At 42.5% G+C, this 26,129-nt stretch overlaps 1 protein-coding gene across 1 annotated transcript in view; it reads left to right on the top strand.

Moving 5' to 3' along the window:
• The window catches only part of TMEM132E (transmembrane protein 132E), a 678,956-nt gene that overhangs the window by 627,216 nt on the left and 25,611 nt on the right, over nucleotides 1-26,129 (top strand). Inside the window, exon 7 of the mRNA XM_077482285.1 lies at nucleotides 24,472-24,751. Within this exon, the coding sequence (XP_077338411.1) occupies nucleotides 24,472-24,751 (280 nt within the window). The remainder of the gene's footprint in view (nucleotides 1-24,471; nucleotides 24,752-26,129) is intronic.

Here is a 26,129-nt window from a genome sequence, read left to right as displayed (position 1 = left end):
GAACACCCTTTAAAAGTTTATCGGAGAAATCATGTGAAAGTGCTAATTTTAAAGGGTTATATGCATGGTATTGTCATAAAAAGTGTTTGGGGACCTGGGTCCTTTCCCAAGGGACATGCATCCATGCAAAAATGTAGGACCCAGGTCCCCAAACGCTTTTTATGACAATACCATACATATACAGTAAGCCTTTAAAATTAGCACTTTTGATTATTCATGTTCGTGTCCCTTGGACTTTAACGGTGTTTGTGTGTTCAAACAAATTTTTTGCATGTCCGCATGTTCTGGATGTGAACTGAACAGGGGGGTGTTTGGCTCATCCCTAGTGGTGAAGTTGGCAGGTAAAACAGCTAAATTTTATGTATTTCACCTGTAAAATTATCTGTTTTTCTGGAGTTTAGCTTTAAAATGTAACTAAAGGCAAAACAAGAGATAGATTAGAGCACCTGTTAGATTTTTATTGCTGACTGTGCCTCTGTTAGGGAGATTTTCCCTCTCCATTTGTCCTGTTAACTGTCATCATTTCAAATGAAAGTAAAAGAAAATATTGCAAGCTAAAGGCTTCTGTGACGTACCTGGTATAGGAGCCCAGAATGCAGGGAGCGGCCTCTCGTAAGCCTCTGGCTCGAGAGCCCCTGGGAATGGAGACAGGGATTCAGGAGTTCAGAGGGCACAAGTGCCAAGCTGGTGCAGGACTGGTCCGGACCCAAAGGGAGCTGAGGATCCACAGGAGCGCTGGGTAGTAGACACTCGGCAGACAGGCCGGGACAGCAGGCACAGGCAGTCAAGCTGGAACAGCAGGTAGCAGACAGCAGACGGCAGCAGGCACAGGCGGTCAGGCAGGAACAGCAGGTGGCAGCAGGCACAGGCAGTCAAGCTGGAACAGCAGGTAGCAGACAGCAGACGACAGCAGGCACAGGCGGTCAGGCTGGAACAGCAGGTGGCAGGAAGGAAGGTCAAGGTACAAGCCGGGTCGGTAGCAGGCGGGCAGCAACGGTACATAGGGAGAGGCAGAAGCGTAGTCAGAAAGGCCGTAGGTCGGTGGCAGGCAGCAAACAGACGTCAAAAACGGTGCGCCCGTTCGTGACCCCACGCACCCGCGTGCGTCCGTTCGCACCATCGCGCACCCGCGTGCGCCCGTTCGTAACATTGCGCACCCGCGTGCGCCCGTTCGTACCAACGCGCACCCGCGTGCGTCCGTTCGTGCTAACGTGCGCCCAAGGATACCGACTAGTTCTTAACATGGGGATTCTGCGGGCAGGTCTCCTATATGCCATTGGATTATTGGGACGACCATGACAGCTTCTGTGCTTCTCTACCCATACAAGACAATATCAATTGAGATCTCAGGTGCTTGATCCACAGTCGTTTGTCTAAAAAAAGTAATCCATAAGTAACAACCAATAGTTGCTCTTAAAAATCTTCCTATTTAATTAGAAATCACAATGTACAAACTCAGATAAGATTAGTTGACGTGTTTCGGCCTACAAGGCTTACTGATAACCAATGACTAAGGGCAATAATTGGTCGTGAGGATGATCTCTATAAAGTAAAAGACAATCCCAAATTTTGGTTTGCCCCCAGAACAGTAATATACAATAGTTTTAGTGGCCTGGAGGGCCCCTAGAGATTCCCTTAATATGCAGACATTTCCTCTCACATCATGTTTTGACAATGGGAAAAGATGTGAAGGGAAATGTCCCTTATGGGACAAAGATGGCAAAAAAACCTGGGAGTTATAACCCGACCTTACTCAATCCAGGCTGTGCCTTTGGATCCACTTTAACCACAATTGGCAAAATGCTGTATTCTAATAACTGTTTTGGATGAACATACAGTAACAATAGTAGTCCACATATTGACTGTTTTTTTCTCAGCATTTGCATACAGACCAAGCTGTCCAGCAAACATGACAGAAAAAGATGTTGGCACAAATTATAACACTGACAAAAGTACTTGAGAATTTGCAGCAAGGGATTTTTATTAGGTAGAGTTAAACCAAAGGAATACAAAGTAATGTCTGTAAGCACTTTTGGTAGCTTGGTCTGCATGTGAATAGAACTATAGTGAAAAATATACAGTGCCTTGAAAAAGTATTAATACCCCTTGAAATGTTCCACTTTTTGTCATGTTACAACCAAAAACGTAACTGTATTTTGTTGGGATTTTATGTGATAGACTAGGGGTCTCCAAACTATGGCCCTTTGAGTTGTTCAGGAACTACAATTCCCATCATGCCTAGTCATGTCTGTGAATGTCAGAGTTTTACAATGCATGGGATGTGTAGTTCCACAACAGCTGAAGGGCCGTAGTTTAGAGATCACATGATAGACCAACACAAACTGGCACATAATTGTGAAGTGGAAGGAAAATGATAAATGGTTTTCCAAATTTTTTCCAAATAAATATCTGAAAAGTGTGGCGTGCATTTATATTCAGCCTCCCCTGAGAACCACCTTTCGCTGCAATTACAGATGCAAGTCTTTTTGGGTATGTCTCTACCAGCTTTGCACGTCTAGAGAGTGACATTTTTGCCTATTTCTTCTTTGCAAAATAGCTCAAGCTCTATCAGATTGGATGGAGTGTGTCTGTGAACAGCAATTTTAAAGTCTTACCACAGATGCTCAATTGGATTTAGGTCTGGACTTTGACTGGGAGATTCTAACACATGAATATGCTTTGCTTTTTAATGTAGCTCTGGCTATATGTTTAGGGTTATTGTCCTACTGGAAGGTTTCATAATAGGTATAGTGTGTTTAGGGTGATGTGCAGCGTTAGTTTGCTGCCACAAAAGTTCAATTTTGGTCTCACCTGACCGACCAGAGCACCTTGTTCCACATGTTTTCTGTGTCCCTCACATGGCTTCTAGCAAACTGCAAATGTGACTTCTTATCGCTTTCTTTCAACAATAGTTTTCTTCTTGGCACTCTTCCATAAAGGCCAGATTTGTGGAGTGCACGACTAATAGTTGTCCTGTGGGCAGATTCTCTCACCTGAGCTGTGTATCTTTGCAGCTCCTCCAGAGTTACCATGGGCCTCTTGGCTGCTTCTCTGATTATTGTTCTCCTTGCCCGGCCTGTCAGTTTAGGTGGACGGTCATGTCTTGGTAGGTTTGCAGTTGTGCCATACACTTTTCATTTTTGAATGATGGATTGAACATTGCTCCGTGATATGTTCAAAGCTTGGGATATTTTTTTATAACCTAACCCTGCTTTAAAATTTTCCAAAACTTTATCTCTGATCTGTCTGGTGTGTAACTTGGCTTCCATGATGCTGTTTGTTCATTAAGGTTCTCTAACAAACCTCTGAGGGATTCACAGAACAGTTGTATTTATACCGAGATTAAATTACACACAGGTGGACTCTATTTTCTAATTAGATGACTTCTGATGCAATTGGTTCAACTAGATTTTAGTTAGGGGTATCAGAGTAAAAGGAGCTGAATACAAATGCACACCACACTTTTCAGATATTTATTTGTAAAAAAAAAAATTGAAAACCATGTAGCATTTTACTTGTACTTCACAATTATGTGCCACTTTGTGTTGGTCTATCACATAAAATCCCAATAAAATACATTTTCATTTGTGGTTGTAACATGACAAAATGTGGAAAATTACAAGGGGTTTGAATACCTTTTCAAGGCACTGTAAATACAGGCAGAAATAAATATAAACAAAAACATTTGAAATGGAAAAAATAAATGTATACAGTGAATACCATTATTACAAGAATTAAGTGAATACAATTATGAGAACATATTATTTTTCACGTTGGTGGTCCTTAAAATTACCCTTAATCTATTTAATTGCAATATGTCTATGCTGAGTGTTATTTACTGGTTTTCTGGTGATATCAGCATGTTAATTTGAGGCTCATATTTATTTATTATGCTTTCAACTGTGCAAGCAAAATATGAAGTATGATAAATAAATACAAGCTTCAGACAGACAATAGCATTTTATCATAACTAAAAATTGACAAACAGTGGCATGTAGCATCTATTATTGCAACATGAAAAGGTTTTTTGTAAGGAAAACTATAGTGCAATCTTTAATTAAAATTAATGCATTATTAGAGATGAGCTGAACTGCCCTGGGTTTGAGCAGAGTTCAGCAAATTTCAAAGTTTGTTCACCAAACCCAAAACTCATTGAAGTCACTGGGAGCCAATTTAAAAAGGCCATTTTCAAGGCTAATAGTCAAAGAATAGCATGGTGGGCACCCCGGACCTGACCTGTAGAACAGGGATTTAAAAATATAATTTGGTTGGGAGCAGTGATTTTAGTTTTTTATTAAAATAAAATTTACAAAGCAAAAAAGTGTTTTTCATTTCCAGCAAATGACTTTTCCCTCCTGGTTCCTTTTTTTTAAAAGAAAAAATGGCACGCAGACCCAAAGGGTCCCCTTTATGTCGATGATGACAAGGATATCTTTCCTACAACCCTAGCCAAAGGTTGTGGGGGTCTGAAGGCAAGAAGCCTATTGGAATCTGGATGCCTCCTTTAACGAAAAATCAAAAAATAAGGAAACTAGTTATAGGCTCAAGACCAAACCATCACAGAACTTTGCCTCTATAAAAACTTATCCCAAAAATCTAGACCAATGCATCATAAAAAACAACATATAGCGTGGTCTAGGGGAGAGCTCAGGGCTATGGCTGTAAATGTTCATTTTTTTTTCACAATCTAGTTTTATTGAAGTGAAATTTGAGCATAACAATTATACATATATTTTCTGTTGTATATAACATGTCAATTGATATGAATTTTCTTTCCATTCAAATGGTATTATAACGAAAGTCTACAACCTTACAGGACTCCCTGGCCACTATAACCAGTCTCCCAACATAGTGTAGGTTATGTTCATATAATGGATTTAAACTTTAAAAACTGTTATGCCAACTGTAGGTATAGAAAAAAGAGAAAAATAAGTGTAAAGAAATCCAAAAGGTTGCCAAGAACCAGACTGTTTTCTATGTGATCGTAAGGGATTTAAATTATTCAGAGTATTTGAATATGACCCATATTTTCCACTTTGTATTACATTTCTCAGTTGTTCCATGAGCTATGGCCCTAGTTTCCTCCATGCATGGCTGTAAATGTTCATACCAATCTCCTTCACATGCTTAAACAAGCCACCTGATGGACTGCATGTCATAAAGAGGTATATTGTACCAGAAGCACTCATGAAGTATAGAAAAAAATGTCCCAGTGTATTTGCACCACAAGCCATTTTGAGCAGAAACAGTAGAAGATCTCTCAAATTGGATCCTTTTGTTTTCAATCTGCAACATAGCACACAATACTTATTACCACCAGTGGACCACCATTGACAACCTCAAGACAGGGATAGGTAGGGGGCATGTGGAATCTTATGACATCCTGACCGGTTTTGCCAGTTCTCCCAGCTGCATCAGAGGTAAAGCATCATTTGGCATGCATTAAACACAGGTACAAAATGGCCAATGGGTCCGCAGAGCAAATGTGCAGTGTGTAGCAATGTCACTCGTACTCGCACCCAAACATCCGCACAAATCTGCCCGATATTTTAAAGTGGTTGTAAAACCTCAAGTTTTTCCCCCTTAATGTATTCTATACATTAAGGGGAAAACCTTCTGTGCTGCAGCTCCCCCCAAACCCCCCCCCCTCTTCTTACGTAAGCCCGATCCAGCAATGTGAACAAGCGCAGCGGCTTCAGCAGTTCTGCTCATCTCTAATAATGCATTGAATGGATTGTAAAGGCAGAAGGTTTTTTTTATCCTAATGCATTCTATGCATTCAGTCAGCCAGTCCGGGGGAGAGAGGAGGCAGGGGCGGATCGGGACTCTGTGTCTGAATGGACACAGGGATCTGTGACTCAGCTTGGATGCCCCTATAGCAGACTGCTTGCTGTGGGGGCAACAAACAGGAGGGAGGAGCTTGGATCACAGAAGATGGACCTGAGAAGAGGAGGATCCAGGCTGCTCTGTGCAAATCCACTGAAACAGAGCAGGTAAGTATAATAATTTGTTATTTTTATAGGAAAACAAGACTTTAGAATCACTTTAATTTTACCTAAGTATTACACTGTGATTTTCCTTTCATATTGCAATAATAGCTGCTACATGCCACCATTGGTCAATTTTTAGTTATGATAAAATGCTATTGTCTAAAGCTTGTATTTAAATCAAAGATTAATACTTATTTTTAGAGACCCAGTTCTGTGATGGTTTGGTCTTGAGCCCATAACTAGTTTTTTTAATCTTTTACTTTTCATGACTACTTGCTAGGGGCTTCCAATCGCACTAGACTTACATGATGGCCTATGTCTTAGAACCAAGTGATTTTGGGACCTGGAGGGAGTTTTTGTAAGTTTTAAGATACCCCCCACATGAATGAGTATGGGGTGTATAGGTATGAACAAAAAAAATGTTACCTAGGAATACATTTACCCAAGTCTTTATCAAAAAATAAAAATCCCCAAAAGAGTGCCTCATTGAAAATCCATCCTTAGTCACAATGCCTGTTGACCGACTTGCCCCCCCCCCAAAAAAAAAGACAATCCTACCCTCCTGACACTACTTGTATCCGAATGACAGCTCCACTAGCTATTAACCGCTATATAACATAAGGAGCAGGGATAGTGGTGATATCATTGACCACGATTAGTGGCCAATTTTGGACAGTGATGTCACTGTTGTCCCTTTGCTTATGTGTTAGGGATTCCCAGTATCTTCAGCAGTTCCTAAGGAAGCAGTGGGTGCAAGCACCTGCAGTTTTCCTAGCAACCATCAATGATTGGCTCTTGCGGAACAGATTCGGACAGAACCATTAGCACATCCCTATGTCATTTTCATAGTTTTACATACTTGTACTATATTTCAATCATTGCATTATATAATTATATTTATTAACCACTTTCAGACCGGACCATTTTGCTGGTAAATGACCAGAGGTCTTTTTACACTTTGGCACTGCGCTGCTTTAACTGGTAATTGCGCGGTCATGCAATGTTGTACCCAAACAAAATTTGCGTCCTTTTCTTCCCACAAATAGAGCTTTCTTTTGATGGTATTTGATTGCCTCTGCGATTTTTATTTTTTGCGATATAAACGTAAAAAGACCGCAAATTTTGAAAAAAAATGATATTTTCTACTTTTTGTTATTAGAAAAATCCAATAAACTCAATTTTAGTCATACATTTAGGCCAAAATGTATTCAGCCACATGTCTTTGGTAAAAAAAAAGTCAATAATTGTATATTTATTGGTTTGCGCAAAAGTTGTCACATCTACAAACTAAGGTACGTTTTCTGGAATTTACGCAGCTTTTAGTTTACGACTGCCTATCTCATTTCTTGAGGTGCTAAAATGGCAGGGCAGTACAAAACCCCCCCAAATGACCCCATTTTGGAAAGTAGACCCCCTAAGGAAATTGATAAGAGGCATGTTGAGCCCATTGAATATTTTATTTTTTTGCCTCAAGCGATTGAATAATGACAAAAAAAAATTTTTATTTTTTTTTTTACACAAAGTTGTCACTAAATGATATATTGCTCACACATGCTATGGGCGTATGTGAAATGACACCCCAAAATAAATTCTGCTGCTTCTCCTGAGTACGGGGATACCACATATGTGGGACTTTTTGGGAGCCTAGCCGCGTACGGGGCCCCGAAAACCAAGCACCGCCTTCAGGCTTTCTAAGGGTGTAAATTTTTGAGTTCACTTCTCACTACCTATTACAGTTTTGAAGGCCATAAAATGCCAAGATGGCACAAAACCCCCACAAATGACCCCATTTTAGAAAGTAGACACCCCAAGCTATTTGCTGAGAGGCATGTTGAGTTCATGGAATATTTTATATTTTGCCACAAGTTGCGGGAAAATTACAAACTTTTTTTTTTTTTTTTTTTTTTCACAAAGTTGTCACTAAATGATATATTGCTCACACATGCCATGGGCATATGTGAAATGACACCCCAAAATAAATTCTGCTGCTTCTCCTGAGTACGGGGATACCACATATGTGGGACTTTTTGGGAGCCTAGCCGCGTACGGGGCCCCGAAAACCAAGCACCGCCTTCAGGCTTTCTAAGGGCGTAAATTTTTGAGTTCACTTCTCACTACCTATTACAGTTTTGAAGGCCATAAAATGCCAAGATGGCACAAAACCCCCACAAATGACCCCATTTTAGAAAGTAGACACCCCAAGCTATTTGCTGAGAGGCATGTTGAGTCCATGGAATATTTTATATTTTGCCACAAGTTGCGGGAAAATTACAAACTTTTTTTTTTTTTTTTCACAAAGTTGTCACTAAATGATATATTGCTCACGCATGCCATGGGCATATGTGAAATGACACCCCAAAATAAATTCTGCTGCTTCTCCTGAGTACGGGGATACCACATATGTGGGACTTTTTGGGAGCCTAGCCGCGTACGGGGCCCCGAAAACCAAGCACCGCCTTCAGGCTTTCTAAGGGCGTTACAGTTTTGAAGGCCATAAAATGCCAAGATGGCACAAACCCCCCCCAAATGACCCCATTTTGGAAAGTAGACACCCCTAAATTTAGGGGTACACTAGTGAGACTAGGTAATAAATGGCGGGTGCCCTGAAACTATAAAAAAATAACTAACCAACCAGCGTCACCTGTAACAGTTATATGGTGATCACTGGTGAAAGGGTTAACTAGGGGGCAATCAGGGGGCTTTATGCGGTAGTATATGGGGGTCCCTGGCGCTATAAAAAGCTGCGGCGAACCTAAATACCTACCTGCCTAACTAGCGTCACCTGTGACACTAATACAGCGATCAGAAAAACGATCGCTTATTAGGCTGGGTTCACACTGGAGCGATGCGGGAACGCCACGAATGCGCGGCGGGTTCCCGCATCGCATGCCTCCCGGCGGCAGTTCACACTGCCCTATGCGAACTGCTGGGAGGGTCAGTGAAATGTTACTGACACCCCCAGATCAGTTCGCATATCGCAGTGCGATCTGCAAACTCGGATCGCATGGTGTGAACACCCATGCGATCCGATTCTGCTGCGGGCCAAAAAAAGGGTCCCGTGCGAATTTGCGGCGGGTGCGGCGGGTGCGGCGAATGGCTGAACTCGAATCGCACAGAGATCGGATGTGATTTGCACTGCAGTGCGGTGCGAATCACATCCGTTCTCAAACCGCTGCAATGTGAACCCAGCCTTAGTGACACTGGCGACGGGGGGTGATCACGGGGTTAAACCTTTATTGGGGGGGTTAGGGGGGTACCTTAGAACTAAAGGGGGCTAACCCTAACTGCCCTAACAGTTATTAGTCACAAATGACACCCGCCGGGTGATCAGGGGGTTAAACCTTTATTAGGTAATAAATGGCGGGTGCCCTGAAACTATAAAAAAATAACTAACCAACCAGCGTCACCTGTAACAGTTATATGGTGATCACTGGTGAAAGGGTTAACTAGGGGGCAATCAGGGGGCTTTATGCGGTAGTATATGGGGGTCCCTGGCGCTATAAAAAGCTGCGGCGAACCTAAATACCTACCTGCCTAACTAGCGTCACCTGTGACACTAATACGGCGATCAGAAAAATGATCGCTTATTAGGCTGGGTTCACACTGGAGCGATGCGGAAACGCCGCGAATCCGCGGCGGGTTCCCGCATCGCATGCCTCCCGGCGGCAGTTCACACTGCCCTATGCGAACTGCTGGGAGTGTCAGTGAAATGTTACTGACACCCCCAGATCAGTTCGCATATCGCAGTGCGATCTGCAAACTCGGATCGCATGGTGTGAACACCCATGCGATCCGATTCTGCTGCGGGCCAAAAAAAGGGTCCCGTGCGAATTTGCGGCGGGTGCGGCGGGTGTGGCGGGTGCGGCGGGTGCGGCGAATGGCTGAACTCGAATCGCACAGAGATCGGATGTGATTTGCACTGCAGTGCGGTGCGAATCACATTCGTTCTCATAAACCGCTGCAATGTGAACCCAGCCTTAGTGACACTGGCGACGGGGGGTGATCACGGGGTTAAACCTTTATTGGGGGGGTTAGGGGGGTACATTAGAACTAAAGGGGGCTAACTCTAACTGCCCTAACAGTTATTACAGTCACAAATGACACCAATGCAAAAAAAAAAAAAAAAATGACATTGGTGTCACTGTGACTGGGGGGCAGGGGTAATTGGGGGGGTGATCGGGGGGTAAAGGGGGGGTGTGAGTGTGCCTGGCATGTTCTACTGTGTGTGTAGAGTGTTGGTGCAACTTACTGATCCGCTCTCCTCCGTGTCGGAACGAAAAATACCGACACGGAGGAGAGAATACATCACTTCCTCTCCTGTGTTTACATTACAGGAGAGGAAGTGATGTCACCGGGGATTTCTATTCGTCGGGAGCGATCGCGAGGGGGTGGCCATGAATGAATGGCCGTCCCCTCGTCCGGGATCGCTCCCGAACGAATACCGACCGCCGCAGGCACCGGGCGGGGGCCCGATCGGGCCCCCGACCCGCGGGAGGCAAGGGACGTACATGTATGTCCTTATGCCTGCCCGTGCCATTGTACCGACGTACATCGGCGTGCGGCGGTCGGCAACTGGTTAATTAATTCCCTTCAATATTTTACTGTACTGTATTTTACTGTAATTGCTCATCCATTCATCCATTCTATCAGATTTCAGCAATAAGAATCAATGGATTCTTGTGACCGGTGTGACCAATCTATGTGAACACTGGTGGATGCTCAGCCAAGCAGGTGACCCACTTCTTCCCTGGTGCAGCGGTGTAACTTCCATATCCATCTGTTTTATCCATCCTGCTGAGTAATAAATTATCAATCAAAACTTCTGTCTAGCGATAAGGAGGTGACCCATTAGGTACTAATGTTAATCTACAAAGGAGTATGTTTTTCTAGGTAAAATGCTAAATGTCTATTTTAGCTACACTATATTGCCAAAAATATTAGTACACCTGCCTTTACACGCACATAAAATGTAATGGCATCCCAATCTTAGTCCGTAAGGTTCAATATTGAGTTTGCCCGCCATTTGCAACTATAACAGCTTTAACTCTTCTGGGAAGGCTGTCCACAAAGTTTAGTGTCTATGGGAATGTTTCACCATTCTTCTAGAAGTGCATGCCTTGCAGTCTCTGCTTTAATTCATCCCAAAGGTGTTCTATTGGGTTGAGGTCAGGGCAGGCCAAGTTCCTCCACCCCAAACTCACTTATCGATCTTTTTGAACCTTGCTTTGAGTACTAGTCCAAATCATTTGGCGGAAGGAGGATTATGATGTGAGATTGATCTTTAGGGGTTGGGCCTGGCCCCTTACTTCCACTGAAGGGAACTCTTAACCTCCCTGCTGGTATTCCCGAGTGTGGCTTGGGGTAACTTTTCAGCGGTAACCTCGAGTCACACTCACATCGCAGGATCCAGGCAAAGTTACTTACCTTGTCCACAGAATCCTGCGATGTCTTCCCACTGTGTGTGCGAGCTGTGTCCTCCGCTCTATTCATCACAGTGTTGGACTCCGTTTCCTGAGAGCATCGCAACACATGGGGACGGAGCACTGCACCAAATTCAAAAAAGTTAAAAACACATGATACATACAGGACAATCTTATAGATTACATTACTGTATCAAATTATTTCACATCCCTTTTGTCCCTAGTGGTATGTCCAGTGTTCTGCATGCAGTTTTATATTATATACACTGTTCTTTCTTCCTGGAAACTTGAGATTATCCATAGCATCCAAAAAGTGTCCCTTTACATCAAATGCGGTTTTAGACCAGTTAGAAAACAGCGATACTAAATTAGAATCACTTGCAGAATTGAGCAATAGTGATTGTGGTACATGTGTCATCAAACATTGAAAGTAACGACAGAGACAATTCTGCAACTGAGCAAATGTCAGTGTTTTTGATTTGATTACATTATTGAATACATTTTATTATTGTTATATTATTATTTGTTATAATTTTTTATAGTTATTATATATTATAATTTCGTGTTTCAAATTTTATCATACCCGGGATGTCTACTAGACTCTTGTTTGGACAGATTTAAGTGTGTTATTCCTAAGAATTACAGCCCTACAATATAAAACGCCAAATTTCCATGCAAAACATTGCACTGCTTTGGGCATCAAAACTCTGACATAATCATACCACCAGGTTAAAGCATCAGCATACCAAGAGATTTTGGACAATTTCATGCTCCCAACTTTGTGGGAACAGTTTGAGGATGAACAAAATATTTGGGGGACACCCTAAAAAAATGCATAAAGATGGTGCTGCCATAAGACCATACAACAGAACAAAAATATTACAGTTTGAGGATGGCCTCTTCATGTTCCAACATGACTGTGCACCAGTACTCCAGCCAAGTCCATAAAGACACAGATGAGTGAATTTGTGGTATAGGAACTCAACTGGCCTGCACAGACTCCGGACCTCAACCTGATAGAACATCTTTGGGATGAATTTGAGCGTGTACTGCGAGCCAGGACTTCTTGTCCACATCAGTGCCTGAACTCACAAATGTGCTTCTGGAAGAATGGGCAAACATTCCCATAGACACACTCTTAAACCTTATGGACAGCCTTCCCAGAAGAGTTAAAGTTGTTATAGCTGCAAAGGGTGGGCCAACTCAATATTGAACCCTATGGACTAAGACTGGGATGCCATTAAATTTCATGTGCATGTAAAGGCAGGTATTACAATACTTTTGACAATATAGTGTATGCCGTAATTACTTCAGTACTGTTTAACTGAATTTCAATGCTCATACTCTGGTGCATGAGGCTCTAATATTGATAAGCTGGTAACTAAACATTGAGGAGTTATTACACATACTCTGAGCAATCAATGCACTGATGTGTTAATGTACATTCTCTAGCAACTGAGGGGTTACTGCATATTTTCTGGCCAATAAAGATATTCATGAATATATACCCGAGACTAATCACAGAGGGGTTCACACATATTTGGGAGACTATTTAGTGGGTGGTGTACACACATACTCTGGAAACTGATCTAAGACTAGCTTCCAAGGAGTTGATACACATATTTTCTGGAAACTAGTTGCTGAGGAGTTATCACACACATACAGTGGAAACTGGTGACTAAGGGCATAATGCACCCTCTGAAACAAGGCCACTGCACGATTAATGAACATGCTCTGGAGAATGGGTAGTGAAGCATTAATGCAAAAAGTTTGGTGACTTGTGATGGAAGCTTTATGCTCATTATCTGGAAAAAGATTAGGGGGTTAATGCATGTACACTTTTGATGTAGAAACTGGTTAGCGAGCTTTAATAGGATTTTGAGAAGAGACCAGTTTGTTTTGTTGGTGTGGTATCTCATTGGTGAAACATGCTCTGTTCAGCTTATTTCTGCTCTGGGGGCAAAAACCTACAACAAAGAAGTTCCAGTCTCCTTTTATTACTATTAATGATACAGGATATTTCATAAAGGTGGTTCAAAAAAGAAAATATAGAAATGTAGAACTGAAAGAGAGACCTAAGCATTTGTAGAATCTAGAAATTCCATAGACCTGTTTGGCATAATAAAATGGATATCCATTGTATTCTTTCACTTACCAGCACACACAATAGTCAACAATAGATCATTTATAAATGGAGAAATATACAAAAGTGACACTTGTGCCTGTGTTTAACTTTTATATGGCACCCGTAATAACGGGTTATTCCCTGATAAATGGAAATTCAAAATCATCTAGCAGCGAATTAAATTTTAAAACTGTTTAAAAATTAATGTTTTTTCTTTTTGTCTTTTTTTTTTTTTTTTGCATTTGTAAAACCAGTTTACTGTTTTCCATGTCTTCAGCGGTAGCAACAAATAACATCTTACATTCATTTATCATTTCAAAGGGCATCTTGCAGGTAAATTTGCTATAATCGAGACAGCCTTAACAACTATGGTGTTAACGTTTCTATGGAGATGAATGTTACACATTGATTCCCAGTATCATTTCAAGGTTGATGACTACAAGAATGTTAATTTACTGTATATACTTTTAATACCTGGTAGTATTTTGCCTTTAAAGGTACTAGATGTACTCATACATCTTCTATTCGGTTAATGTCTAGCCATTTATAACTGACTTTAAGCCTTTTATTTGTAGTATATACTTTATAAGTACAGTATATACCATAGCTTAACTGAAGGTTAAACTTGAGATCCGCTAGTGTTTTATTGCGAAGGCTGTGAAGCAGTTGGACTATTTTCCTTTTCTCACTTAGTATAGTAAATAGTTGCTTAAGTTAGAATGACGGCACAGCCATTTCATGCACAATTTTGTTGCAGTAGACTGAAAGATGTATATCCCACACATAATTAGGTTGGCATGTTCCCCCTCGGTGATTATAAAATGCCAGCTCCGTGCACTCATTATGCACTATAGTCACAGGTACACAGGGCCTTAGGAACCTCTCCTGTGTTCCCTATTCTACCACACAGCTACGCACTGTTACTTTAAACATAAGAAAATTCCAATTTCTCCTCTTCAATTTTCTGCACCACTGCCTTCTAGTGATTTCAGCCAGGGGGAAAATTGGTAACTTTGTTTTTCAAGAGAGAGAGAATAGAAATAGCTTAATTTTTTTCCCTTTAACTCTTTCCAGCCTTAAAAACCTGCTTCGTTTGCCTATATGAAGATAGCAATGTTCTTTTCATTTATAAACAATGTGCATCGTTCCTTTTTGTCTCCGGCTTGTTTTCAGCTTGTGACTGCAGTCCTTTTGACCCAGAATTAAATCACAAATATGAGACGAGGACGTCTACTGAGCACACAAGTGGCATCACCTGCCTTAATGGGCTGGTGATGGCTGAATGCAAAAAGCGAGAGAAGGCTCAGTCAGCTGGATCAGACTCAGGGCTGCTTTTACACCTGTGAATAAATCTTGTCAAGAGCAAGGAGAATAATATGCTCTGTGCAGTGAAGATCTCAGCTCTTCAATGTAATGCTTTACGATTCCATTCTACTACAGTAGCATAGACTCTAGGGATGAGCAAACAGAATATGGGCAATTCACAGGCATCTGGATATGTAAAGATAATTTCTCCAATTATTTTTTGTCCACTTAGATTTATGAGCTTATCTTTAAAGGTGGTTCCACTCTCCACACCAGCTTGCCCTCCTCCCCCTGTTTTATTGATACCAGAGTATATGCCACTAAGTGATAGGCTAGTCTCTACATTTAGAGGAAAAAAAAAAAAAAAGAATTGAGGCATGCATCACCCCCAAGAAAATGCAGCCTTCCTTGAAGAATAAATGTGGAGTCTGTACAGTGACAGTAAATGAGAAGGAGAAAAAGGCAACGTTTGGAACAGATTCATGTGAATAACGTACATGAAGAGAATTTTGTGTTGTTCAGCATTCAGTAGAATTTCTACAATTAAAGTTGCAATATAATACTTCACAATCTCTCTGCAGATTTGGAAGGGTATTACTGAAGTATGGTAAGTGTTGGCAAAGAATTGTCTACTTAACATGAACCTGTGCAGTACAAAGCAACAGGTTGACTTTAAGGGCTAAGTTCACCTTTGTTCACCTTTTTTTTCTTCTAAATTACAGCTCTCCTATGTACCAATATAGCATTAATGCACTTATTTAGCAAAAATAAAACAGCTTTCCATATATTCTACAAAGACTTACAGCACTGTCTTCAAGACTGTTTAAAAACACTTATCCATTACTTGTGCCTTATGCCGCGTACAAACGATCAAACAATCCGGTGGAAAAGTCCGGCAAACTCAAGTCCGCCAAACAATCCCCCCGTGTGTAGCCTCCGGCATACTTTTTTGACCCGAAAGTACGGCGGACTTAGAATGCCGTGTTGCACACCAATCTATCCGTCGGACTCGCATTTCGGCGAACAATCCGGCCGTGTGTATGCCAGTCCGCCGTACTTTTGAAATGAGCGGACTTTTCCCGCCCGGAGAAAAGTCCGCTAATTTCGAGCGGGTCTCCAGGTAGGCGGGGCCCGCGAAGGAGACGTCGCTGGCCCCGCCGCCTGGTATGGACTTAAAGGGGAACCCCAACGCCAAAAAAAATCGGCGTGGGGTCCCCCCCAAGTCCACAACAGACCCTTGTCCGAGCACGCTACCCGGCCGGCCAGGAAAGGGGGGCGAGCGAGCGCCCCCCCCCTCCTGAGCCATACCAGGCCGCGTGCCCTCAACATGGGGGGTGCCTTGGGGAAGGGGGGGCCGTGTGGCCCCCCCACCCCAAAGCACCTTGTCCCCATGTTGATGAGGACAAGGGCCTCTTCCCGACAACCCTGGCCATTGGTTGTCGGTGTCTGCGGGCGGGGGGCTTATCGGAATCCGGGAGCCCCATTTAATAAGGGGGCCCCCGGATACCGGCCCCCCACCCTATGTGAATGAGTATGGGGTACAATGTACCCCATACCCATTCACCTGTAAAATAAAAGTACAAAAAAAATCACAACACACGAGATAAAATACTTTATTGCACAGCTCCGGGGGTCTTCCGTCTTCGGGGGTCTTCTCGCCGGACTCCTCCGCTATCTTCTTGTAGCTCTTTTGCCAGCGGAGGAGCCCGGCTTTCTTCCTCGCCGCCGGCCTCTTCTTCCGACTTCGGGGGTCTTGTCCCCCTCTTCGGTTCTTCTGTCGGGCCACCGCGCCTTCTTATAGCTCTTTTACAGGCGGTGGCCCGGTCTTCTGTCGCCTCCACCTTCCGTTCTTCTTCTTCTTCTTCTCCAGTAGATGTTGACTCGACGATCTCTCCGGCCGCAATGCCAGGGAAGCGCTGCGCTGCCACTTATATAGGGACAAGGGGTGGTGTCACATGGCTTTATGTCACATGGGTTGGTCACATGGGTTGATGTCACATGGGGACTGTGACATCGTAAGGGGGCGGGGTCACCATGTGACACCAACCCATGTGACATAAAGCCATGTGACACCGCCCCTTGTCCCTATATAACTGGCCGTGCAGCGCGTCCCTGGCATTGCGGCCGGAGAGATCTTCGAGTGAACATCTCCTGGAGAAGAAGAAGAAGAACGGAAGGCGGCGGCGACAGAAGACCGGAGAGGGGGACAAGACCCCCGAAGTCGGAAGAAGAGGCCGGCGGCGAGGAAGAAAGCCGGACTCCTCCGCTAGCAAAAGAGCAACAAGAAGATAACGGAGGAGTACGGCAAGAAGGCCCCCGAAGACGGAAGTCCCCCGGAGCTGTGAAATAAAGTATTTTATCTCGTGTGTTGTGTTTTTTTTGTACTTTTATTTTACAGGTGAATGGGTAGGGGTACATTGTACCCCATACTCATTCACATAGGGTGGGGGGCCGGTATCCGGGGGCCCCCTTATTAAAGGGGGCTCCCGGATTCTGATAAGCCCCCCGCCCGCAGACCCCGACAACCAACGGCCAGGGTTGTCGGGAAGAGGCCCTTGTCCTCATCAACATGGGGACAAGGTGCTTTGGGGTGGGGGGGGGCGCGCGGCCCCCCCTTCCCAAGGCACCCCCCATGTTGAGGGCACGCGGCCTGGTACGGCTCAGGAGGGGGGCGCTCGCTCGCCCCCCTTTCCTGGCCGGCCGGGTAGCGTGCTCGGACAAGGGTCTGTTGTGGACTTGGGGGGACCTCCACGCCGATTTTTTTCAGCGTTGGGGTTCCCCTTTAAGTCGATACCGGGCAGCGGGGCCAGCGACGTCTCCTTCGCGGGCCCTGCCTACCTGGAGATGCGCTCGAAATGAGCGGACTTTCCTCCGCGTGTGTGGGCGAGTCCGTTCATTTCGAAAATACGGCGGACTTAGTACGCCGTATTAGTCCGCTGAAAAAGTGCCGTGGGTGGGCAAGTAGCCCGTTCGGAAATTCCGACGGACAGTCTGGCGGAAGTCCGCCAGACTAAGTACGTCGGACAGACAGCTACGTGTGTAAGCGGCTTTACTTCCTAGACAGACTTTAGGTCATGACACAGAAAGGAGTTGACCAGCTGAGAAAAAATGCAGGGTGTTCGCTAATGTGATTAGCTGTTCAACTCCTTCCTGCATCATGACCTAAAGTTTGCTCAGTAAGTAAGGCAGAAGTAATGGAGAAAGGGGGAAGGTAAAGAGCCTACATCTCTGTGTAAACTCTTACTGGGATTGACTCAAATTGTGCGGGGAGATGGTGTTGTTCCCAATATTATACCTTTGGAAAGTATCATCCCTATAAATGCAACTGGTTCAAAGGTAAGGAAATGGGAGCTTAACCACTTCAGCCCCGGAAGGATTTACCCCCTTCCTGAACAGAGCATTTTATGCGTTTCGGCACTGTGTCACTTTAGCCGACAATTGCACGGGCGTGCAACGTTATATTCAAACAAAATTTATGTCCTTTTTTCCCCATAAATAGAGCTTTCTTTTGGTGCTATTTGATTACCTCTGCATTTTTTTGGCGCTATAAACAAAAAAAGAGAGACAATTTGGAAAAAAATATATATTTTTTAATTTTTGCTATAATAAATATCCCCAAAAAATATATATATATAAAAAAAAATTTCCTCAGTTTATTCTTGTACATATTTTTTGTGAAAAAAATCGCAATAAGCATATCTCTATTGGTTTTCTCAAAAGTTATAGTGTCTACAAAATAGGGTATAGATTTATGGCATTTTTATTATTATTTTTTGGATCACTAATGGCGGCGATCTGCAATTTTTATCGGGACTTTGACATTATGGCGGACACATTGGATACTTTTGACACTATTTTGGGACCATTGTCATTGATACAGCGATCAGTGCTATAAATAGCCACTGACTACTGTATAAATGACACTGACAGGGAAGGGGTTAAACACTAGGGGATGATCAAGGGGTTAAGTGTGTCCTAGGGAGTGATTCTAACTGTGGGGGGATGGGCTACCACTGACATGACAGCGATCACTGCTCCCGATGACAAGGAGCAGTAGATCCCTGAAACTAGGCAGAACAGGGAAATGCCTTGTTTACATTGGCATCTCCCCACTCTGCCTCTCCATCTCATGATCACATGCACCCACAAGGCGGCAAATTGAAAGGGATGTACAGGTACGCCCATTTGCCTGTATGACCCATTCTGCCGATGTATATGTGTGTGCGATGGTCGGCATGTGTTTAAATATACTTTGAAAGGCTAAGTAGTTTAAAATAACAAATCTTTATTTTTTAACAATTTAACATATATAAAACCTCTATAAATAGACACTAATGCTATTGTTTATTATGTAGCGAGAGAGTTTAGGTTGTAGAGTCCTCAAAGATCACTGATGAAAAAATGGAGTGAAGAGGCCAAGAGAGCCGAAAGTAGTGTTGTGTCGTGGAAAAGTGTTACTATCCAAACATTCATTCAAGAATTTCTTGTAGAAACTGATTCCTCTGAAGTTTGCCTGGGAGCAGTCTTGTCCCAAGAAATGAATGGGGAAGAACATTAATTAGCATACCTAAGCCAGAAACTAGCCCCTGCAGAACTATTCAGGCTGTTCCAATTGATTATAGATCATTCTCCTCTAAACGGGATAGCTTGGAACAAAGGAAACAAGATGGTTCTGCAAGACCTTAAATTGTATAGAAAATAGGTCAGGAATCCAACAATGAAATACTGATGAAGAGCCATGCTCCCACTGTATGATTGCAAAATGTGCTCCTTCCCACAGGTCTGAGCCGGGGGGGGGGGGGGGGGTAGTATATGTCAGGATTGTGGATGGTGTGTATGTGTGCCATCAAGGTTTTTACATACGCAGGGTTAGTGGGCCTCAAGCGTTTTTGCCTAATGTGAAAAAACTTTCTGTTTCAGAGTGCATTAACGAGTTTGTTACCCCAACACTTTATATTCCTGATATGTGCCTGCTGTACTATGTACTTCAATGAGAAAGTATCCTGTTCTCTTTGTATTTCTTCCTTTGTTTGAAATCCTTGGTCTTCCTGCTAGTCCCTCCACTTTCCTATTAAACTGACCACGCTAAGGAGCAGAGCACACTGTGGTCGGTTCTCTAGCTATGTTGAGAACTCAGTGGGCTCTCCTCCAATGATCAGACTTGTACTTGGACGATCCCCCAGCATATTTACTGGGAAGCTCAGTGTACTGCTGCTTCTCCTCCCCCCAGCTACTATGCAGCTGAGAACAGAGGGAATGTGATCATTTATAAAAAGGGAAAAAAGTTATCTCTATATATATTTTTTTTCTATACAATGTATTTACCTTTCATTTCTATTTTCAACTGAATGAGTTGTTTTACAAGGTGACCATTTACAATCACTTTAAACTACTTATCCAGGATCTGACAGTGGTAGATAATGCATAGCTCTCAGATATCATAGAATTAATTGATGAACAGACTGAAGGACAGCTGTGTCATGGACTATATATATATATATATATATATATATATATATATATATATATATATATATATATATATATATATATATATATATATATATATATATATATATATTATATATATATATATATATATATATATATATATATTGTGGCATGTGTCTTGAGAAAAAATGAAACATTTGCACAAAATTGTCAATTCCCACCATAGCTGTAACTGTAGACCAATAGGAATTGCAGTAGACTTTAATCCTTCATGGCATTTGGTTAATTTGTTTCAAGGGAAATCAAATCAGTTTAATGTGTTTTCATTGAATTGGTCCAGCATGCTAATGCACTAAATATAAATTGTAAATAAGAATAAAAAACAGTATCAACAAATGGGTTCGATTTGGCTGGCAGATGTAAATTGCCTTGCTATTTGTACTGTTTTATGCATTTCCATTTTCTGTGCAGAAGCATACTGACTTTTTCCTGCCATTGCGCTTCTTTTATGTTTATCTGCATCCTCTAGTTCTGTTTGTAGTTTTCTCATTTTTAGTTATTTGTATCCTTTTCGTCTCCCGAAACACATTTTGGCATTTGTGCAGCATATGCTAATCACCGTCTTTCATTTACAATTTCTAAATCAACTATTTCATCTCTTTTTCCACTATACAGTTTTCTTTTAGTTTCCATACAAACACTGGAATGCAAAACCTTGAGAGTTAGGAGTTGAAGTTATCCACTCATGCATTGTAATATTTGTATAGAAAAAGAAATTACCTTGGTACTGGCTATTCTATTGTAATTGTGTGCGGCTGCTTATGCTGGTATATATATCTGGTAATCTTAGCATACTTTTTATGTAATGCTTTCCAAATAAGAAAAAAAAAAAAAATCGGAATTTCTACCAAAGTAAATTCTCCGAAATGCCATATCAGGCTAAACCCAGATAATAAATTCATGTATAAAGAAGGCAAAAGCAGACTAGAATATTAAAATACACAAGATCATGTGAATTTTAGAATACATGTCTACATCCTTTACCTGAGCAATTCCAATATATCATGCTGCATTCATATGAGTAAAAACCTGCCTTAAAAAAAATGCGGGCTCTAGCATTGCTTATCTCCTTCTGATAATGTCAATTGATTGGCTACCCCTGTTGTCATGTACCAGAATAACTATGTAGATCAGGAACACTGACTTCACTGCATTTTTGTTCGCAAACTATTGGAGCTAGGTGCAGCCAGGTCAATAACAGGTTTACTTTAGTGTATAAAAGCAAACTTTAATCCCAGAACCATTTATGATTTCATGTTGGCTTACTGCATACTACATGATTGGTTATTATAAGCCTAAAGCTGGCCATGGACAACTAGGTTGTTTGTTTTTTAGCTGGGGGGTTTGTCCGTGAGCTGAATGAAAAAAAAAACATGAAAAAATTCAGTCGTTCACACAAGCAAGGTGGGTGGTGGATGATGGATGATGGATGGTGGACCCCCCCCGCCAAGACATATATTCGGACAGCGGGACTCTTCACAGCCAGAATACGACTTCTGTTCCCTTTGACAGATGTTGATTAGGGGTGGTCACTCATGGATCGAAAGTTGGCTGGTTCCTGCTGAACCAGCTGAATTTTGATCCATTAATGACCAGCTTTAGTTGCTTGTTGAAAAGGGACAGTGATGTCTAGCACTCCACACCAAGCACATGCAAATATTATTTCAATAGCCTAAAGTGATATTAAAAGCATATAAAAGCTCCTGACCCCCCCCCCCCGTTAAGTGCTTCTAGAGCAAGCAGCTTGCTGTGGCGGTACACAAGAAGGCTCTCTCCCTAGTTGCTGCCCTGTGTGTCTATTCACACACAGAGCTGTGGCCTGGCCCCACCTCCTTTTCTTCTGCTGAGGCAGCCTGAGGTTCTCCAGCACATTGCTGGGTTACGATCGGGTTCTGGTAAGTATTAGGGGGGCTGCTGCACATAGAATGCATGAAGGTAAAAAAACCTTGAGCCATTACAACCAATTAATTTGATGTAAACCATCAGATCAATCACATTTAGTGTGGTAAAACACTTCATGATAATTACTCAAATGTTTTTTATGATCACCAAGTGTCTACAGGCACTGTATTATTGGCTGAATGGATTTTTTTCAAGCCAGGTTTCCTGATGGTGATAACACCATGCCTGTGTATTAGCTGTTGAATTAGGCACTTGGAGTCTCCAGGAGAAGCTCATCTGACAGGGTGGCAACACAGGAGAACAATTAGGAGAGAGGGAAAAAGCTGTATCACCCTATACCAGGACGTTTTTAACAAGAAATTGAATTTGCATGACCAACAATGTAAACTACATATAAAGAGATTGAAAACATCTTTTGATAATGCAAGAACATTGCATCTCTAATCTGAACTTTTTTTAATTGGTTCAAATGCCTGTCAGGTTTTATTTTGGTGTCTGTGTATAATTGGGTAGATTTCCCTTCACTTCCTGTCCTGCAGAGCAAGCAGGAAGTGAGAATAGATCCTTTAAATAAATTCCCTCTTAGCCCTTGTACACATGGTCGGACATTCCGACGGAAAATGTCCGATCGGACCGCTTTGTCGGATAATCCAACCATGTGTGGGCTCCATCTGACTTTCTCTGTCGGAATGTCCGACCAACAAAGTTTGAGAGCTGGATATAAACAACAACAACATGATCCGATCAGACTTTGTTCGATCATTTGTAGAGAACTCTGATCGGACAAAGTGCCACGCATGTTCAGATCAAATTAGGAGACCAAAGCTATTGGCTACTAGGCTGAATGTAGTCCCGTCAGTCGGAACGAACGAACGTCATCACGTTCCGCACGTTCGGATTTTTTTATGCAACACCAGTTTTGGACAAAATTTGTTGGCAAAAATCCGACGGATTTTTGTGGTTGGAATGTCCGACCGTGTGTACAAGGGCTTAGACAGTTGTCCTCGAAAGAGGTGTCCATATTGAAGGAATACCCCCAACCTCTTTTTCTGGTGATAATGGCCACCAAGACATATAGAGAGAATTAATCATTGCAGTAGGGACACAGATGGAGTAAAACCTTGATTGAGGATCTAAACCTGTACTACCTAAAACTAGAAAGAACTGTTTTAGCTAAAAATTCACTTTCAAATCTACAAATAACTAAAACTTTTTTTAGCGCTTTGAATAGTGTAGGGGATGGTTAACACCCTGCTCGATTTTTTTTGTTTGTATTCTTTGTACCACTGGGGCATTTATCTTAATTTCCCGTTCTAGAGACTTAAAATGGAGGTTAGAGCAAATCTTCCAAAGTGAGGGAATTGTCCCTAGAACAGGTGTTCCCTACTTTCTGTAAGTTTTTACCTTACCCTTTTTTCCATGGGCAATTCCAAAATGTATGATTTTTCCCTCACTTATTTTTTCAATGATAATGGTCACCAGTATAAATAGAGGGCTGAATGTGCCCAATGAGGACACAGACAGTAATAAAAACTTGACCCTTCCCCACTTTATCTAAAACCAAAATAAAGGTTTTGCCTAGAGATACAGTTTACATATTGAAAACAAAAACATGCAGGTGGTTTCTAAGTTACTGTGACTTTTTTGCACTTTGTTTTTTGTCATAATAAAGTAGAACCCTTGTGAGGCGACCAAGAGGGCTGCCATTGCAAACCTTCTAGAAATGTTAATTACCTGGCTGTTATGATGAACCACTAGCCTCAATACTTTGACTTACTGGCCTAGATCAAATATGCACATTAGTAACTCAAAGTATAGAAGCAAGATAGTCATTGTTTCTGCCAGGCAACTAGCATTTTTAGAAATGGCAGCCTCAATGTTTCTCTCACAACAGGCTTAATTTACATAAAACTGGATTTAACGGGAAAGTTATAATCTGTTGTAGACTCTTCTGTAAATATCTGAAACATTCGTAATTTCCATGCAAAAATATTTTAACACCTTATTAGCAACAACATTTTACATATGTTTGTAAAGAATTGGCTAATGTAGAGCTGAGTACTGATCAGGATAACTGAACACTAACCTAAAATTTGTATCAAAGCCAGCCCCAAAGAACTGCTGCAAGCTTGCTCTTTGGTAAAGATGCTTATAATGCACTGTGTTACTGGGAAAAAAATTAGTTTACAGAGTTTTCCTCTTTGTCTTTTATTGGCAGATCTGTACGTGACAGTGATGATGATGATGAAGAGGAAGATAGAAAGTTAAATCGAGGCTGTACTCTACAATATCAACATGCCACTTTGCAAGTTTTTACCCAGTTCCACACTACATCTTCTGAAGGCACTGACCAAGTTATTACAATGCTGGGTCCAAACTGGATGGTTGAAGTTACAGACCTAGTCAATGATTTCATGCAAGTGGAAGACTCTAGAATAGCTGAAATGGTTGATAGTAATACTTTGGCAGGAAGAGAACCTGGTACTACGTTATTTAAGGTCAGTTTTTTTCAATGGGATAAAGTTGTATATTACAATGAAAAACATTTTTTCAGCATTTACCCTTTGTACTTTCTTTAAAGCAGTTGTAAAGAATATATTTTTTTATCATTAAAATAATAAACATGGTGTACTTACCCACCCTGGACCACGGTAATGTGCAGAGGGACCCTGAACCACCTCTTCTTAGGTTCCCCACCGGCTATCTTGGCTCCTTTCTCTTCTGCTTGTGCCCCCATATAAGCCTGTGTGCTATGGTGGCACACGTGCAGTTGCGCTCCAGACTGTGTGCGTCTGTAAGCACACACAGTGTGCCCCCCACTTTAATTGACAGCAGTAGGATCCACTCGCTCCTACTGCTGCCTCTGTGTCCTGTTCAGAGAGAAACAGAGACCCATAGTATTGCACATAGGCACAACATTGGATTGAGATAGGACTAAGATAAGTATATGGGGGGAGGGGGGGTAATACAACTACTGTGACATTTTTTTTACCTTAAAGCGTAGTTCCGCTTAAAAAATAAAAATAAAAGTCTGCATCTACAAATACTGCAGCTGCTGACTTTTAATAGTCGGACACTTAGGGTCCAGTAATGCGGGGGAACAAAGCCCCGCCCCTCTCCCCCTTCTCTCTGCTGTACCAGTATTGTCACTGTGGGTGCCCGGCTGTGAAGCCATGCGTGAGCCGTGCGGTGTGCTGTGACTGGCCAGGCAATCATCTGGGACCTGTGACGTGTCCTAGATGATTGCCGAGAGGGATGGGGGAGAGGTGAGCTTACTTCCGGTGCCGCGGTTGCCCCCGGGAGGAAGTAGGAGCTGGATTCCTCTAAAAAGAGGGTTTCCTCTCTTCCCCTCAAAAAAATGACATGCCAAATCCCACCATATCATGTGCTGTGCCATGCAGTGCCCACCATGTCATGTGCTATACCCACCATGTAATGTGATGTGCCATGCAGTGCCCACCATGTCATGCGCAGTGCCTACCATGTAAATTGATGTGCAGTGCCCACCATGCAATGTGCTGTGTTGTGCCCACCATGTCATGTGCTGTACCTACCATGTAATGTCATGTGCCGTGCAGTACCCACAGTGGAATGTGCTATGCAGTGCTCACCATGTCATATGCTGTGTCCACCATTTAATGTGCTGTGCCCTCCATGAAATGTGCTGTGCTGTGCCATGCCCACCATGTCATGTGCTGTGGCATGTAGTGCCCACCATGTCATGTGGTGTCGGCAGTGCCCACTTTGCCATGTGCTGTGCAGAGCCCACCATGTCATGTGCAGTACACAGCATATAATATGCTGTGCCCACCATATAATGTGCTATGCCCACTTGTAATGTGCAGTGCCCACCAAGTAATATGCTCAGCTGTGTCT

This window comes from Lithobates pipiens, unplaced genomic scaffold (genome assembly GCF_037356315.1).
Source record: "Lithobates pipiens isolate NorthernLeopardFrog02 unplaced genomic scaffold, aLitPip1_a1.2 Scaffold_16, whole genome shotgun sequence".
Classification (NCBI taxonomy): domain Eukaryota; kingdom Metazoa; phylum Chordata; class Amphibia; order Anura; family Ranidae; genus Lithobates; species Lithobates pipiens.
Note: the sequence above shows the minus strand (reverse complement) of the source record. Positions and strands in the feature narration are given on the sequence as shown.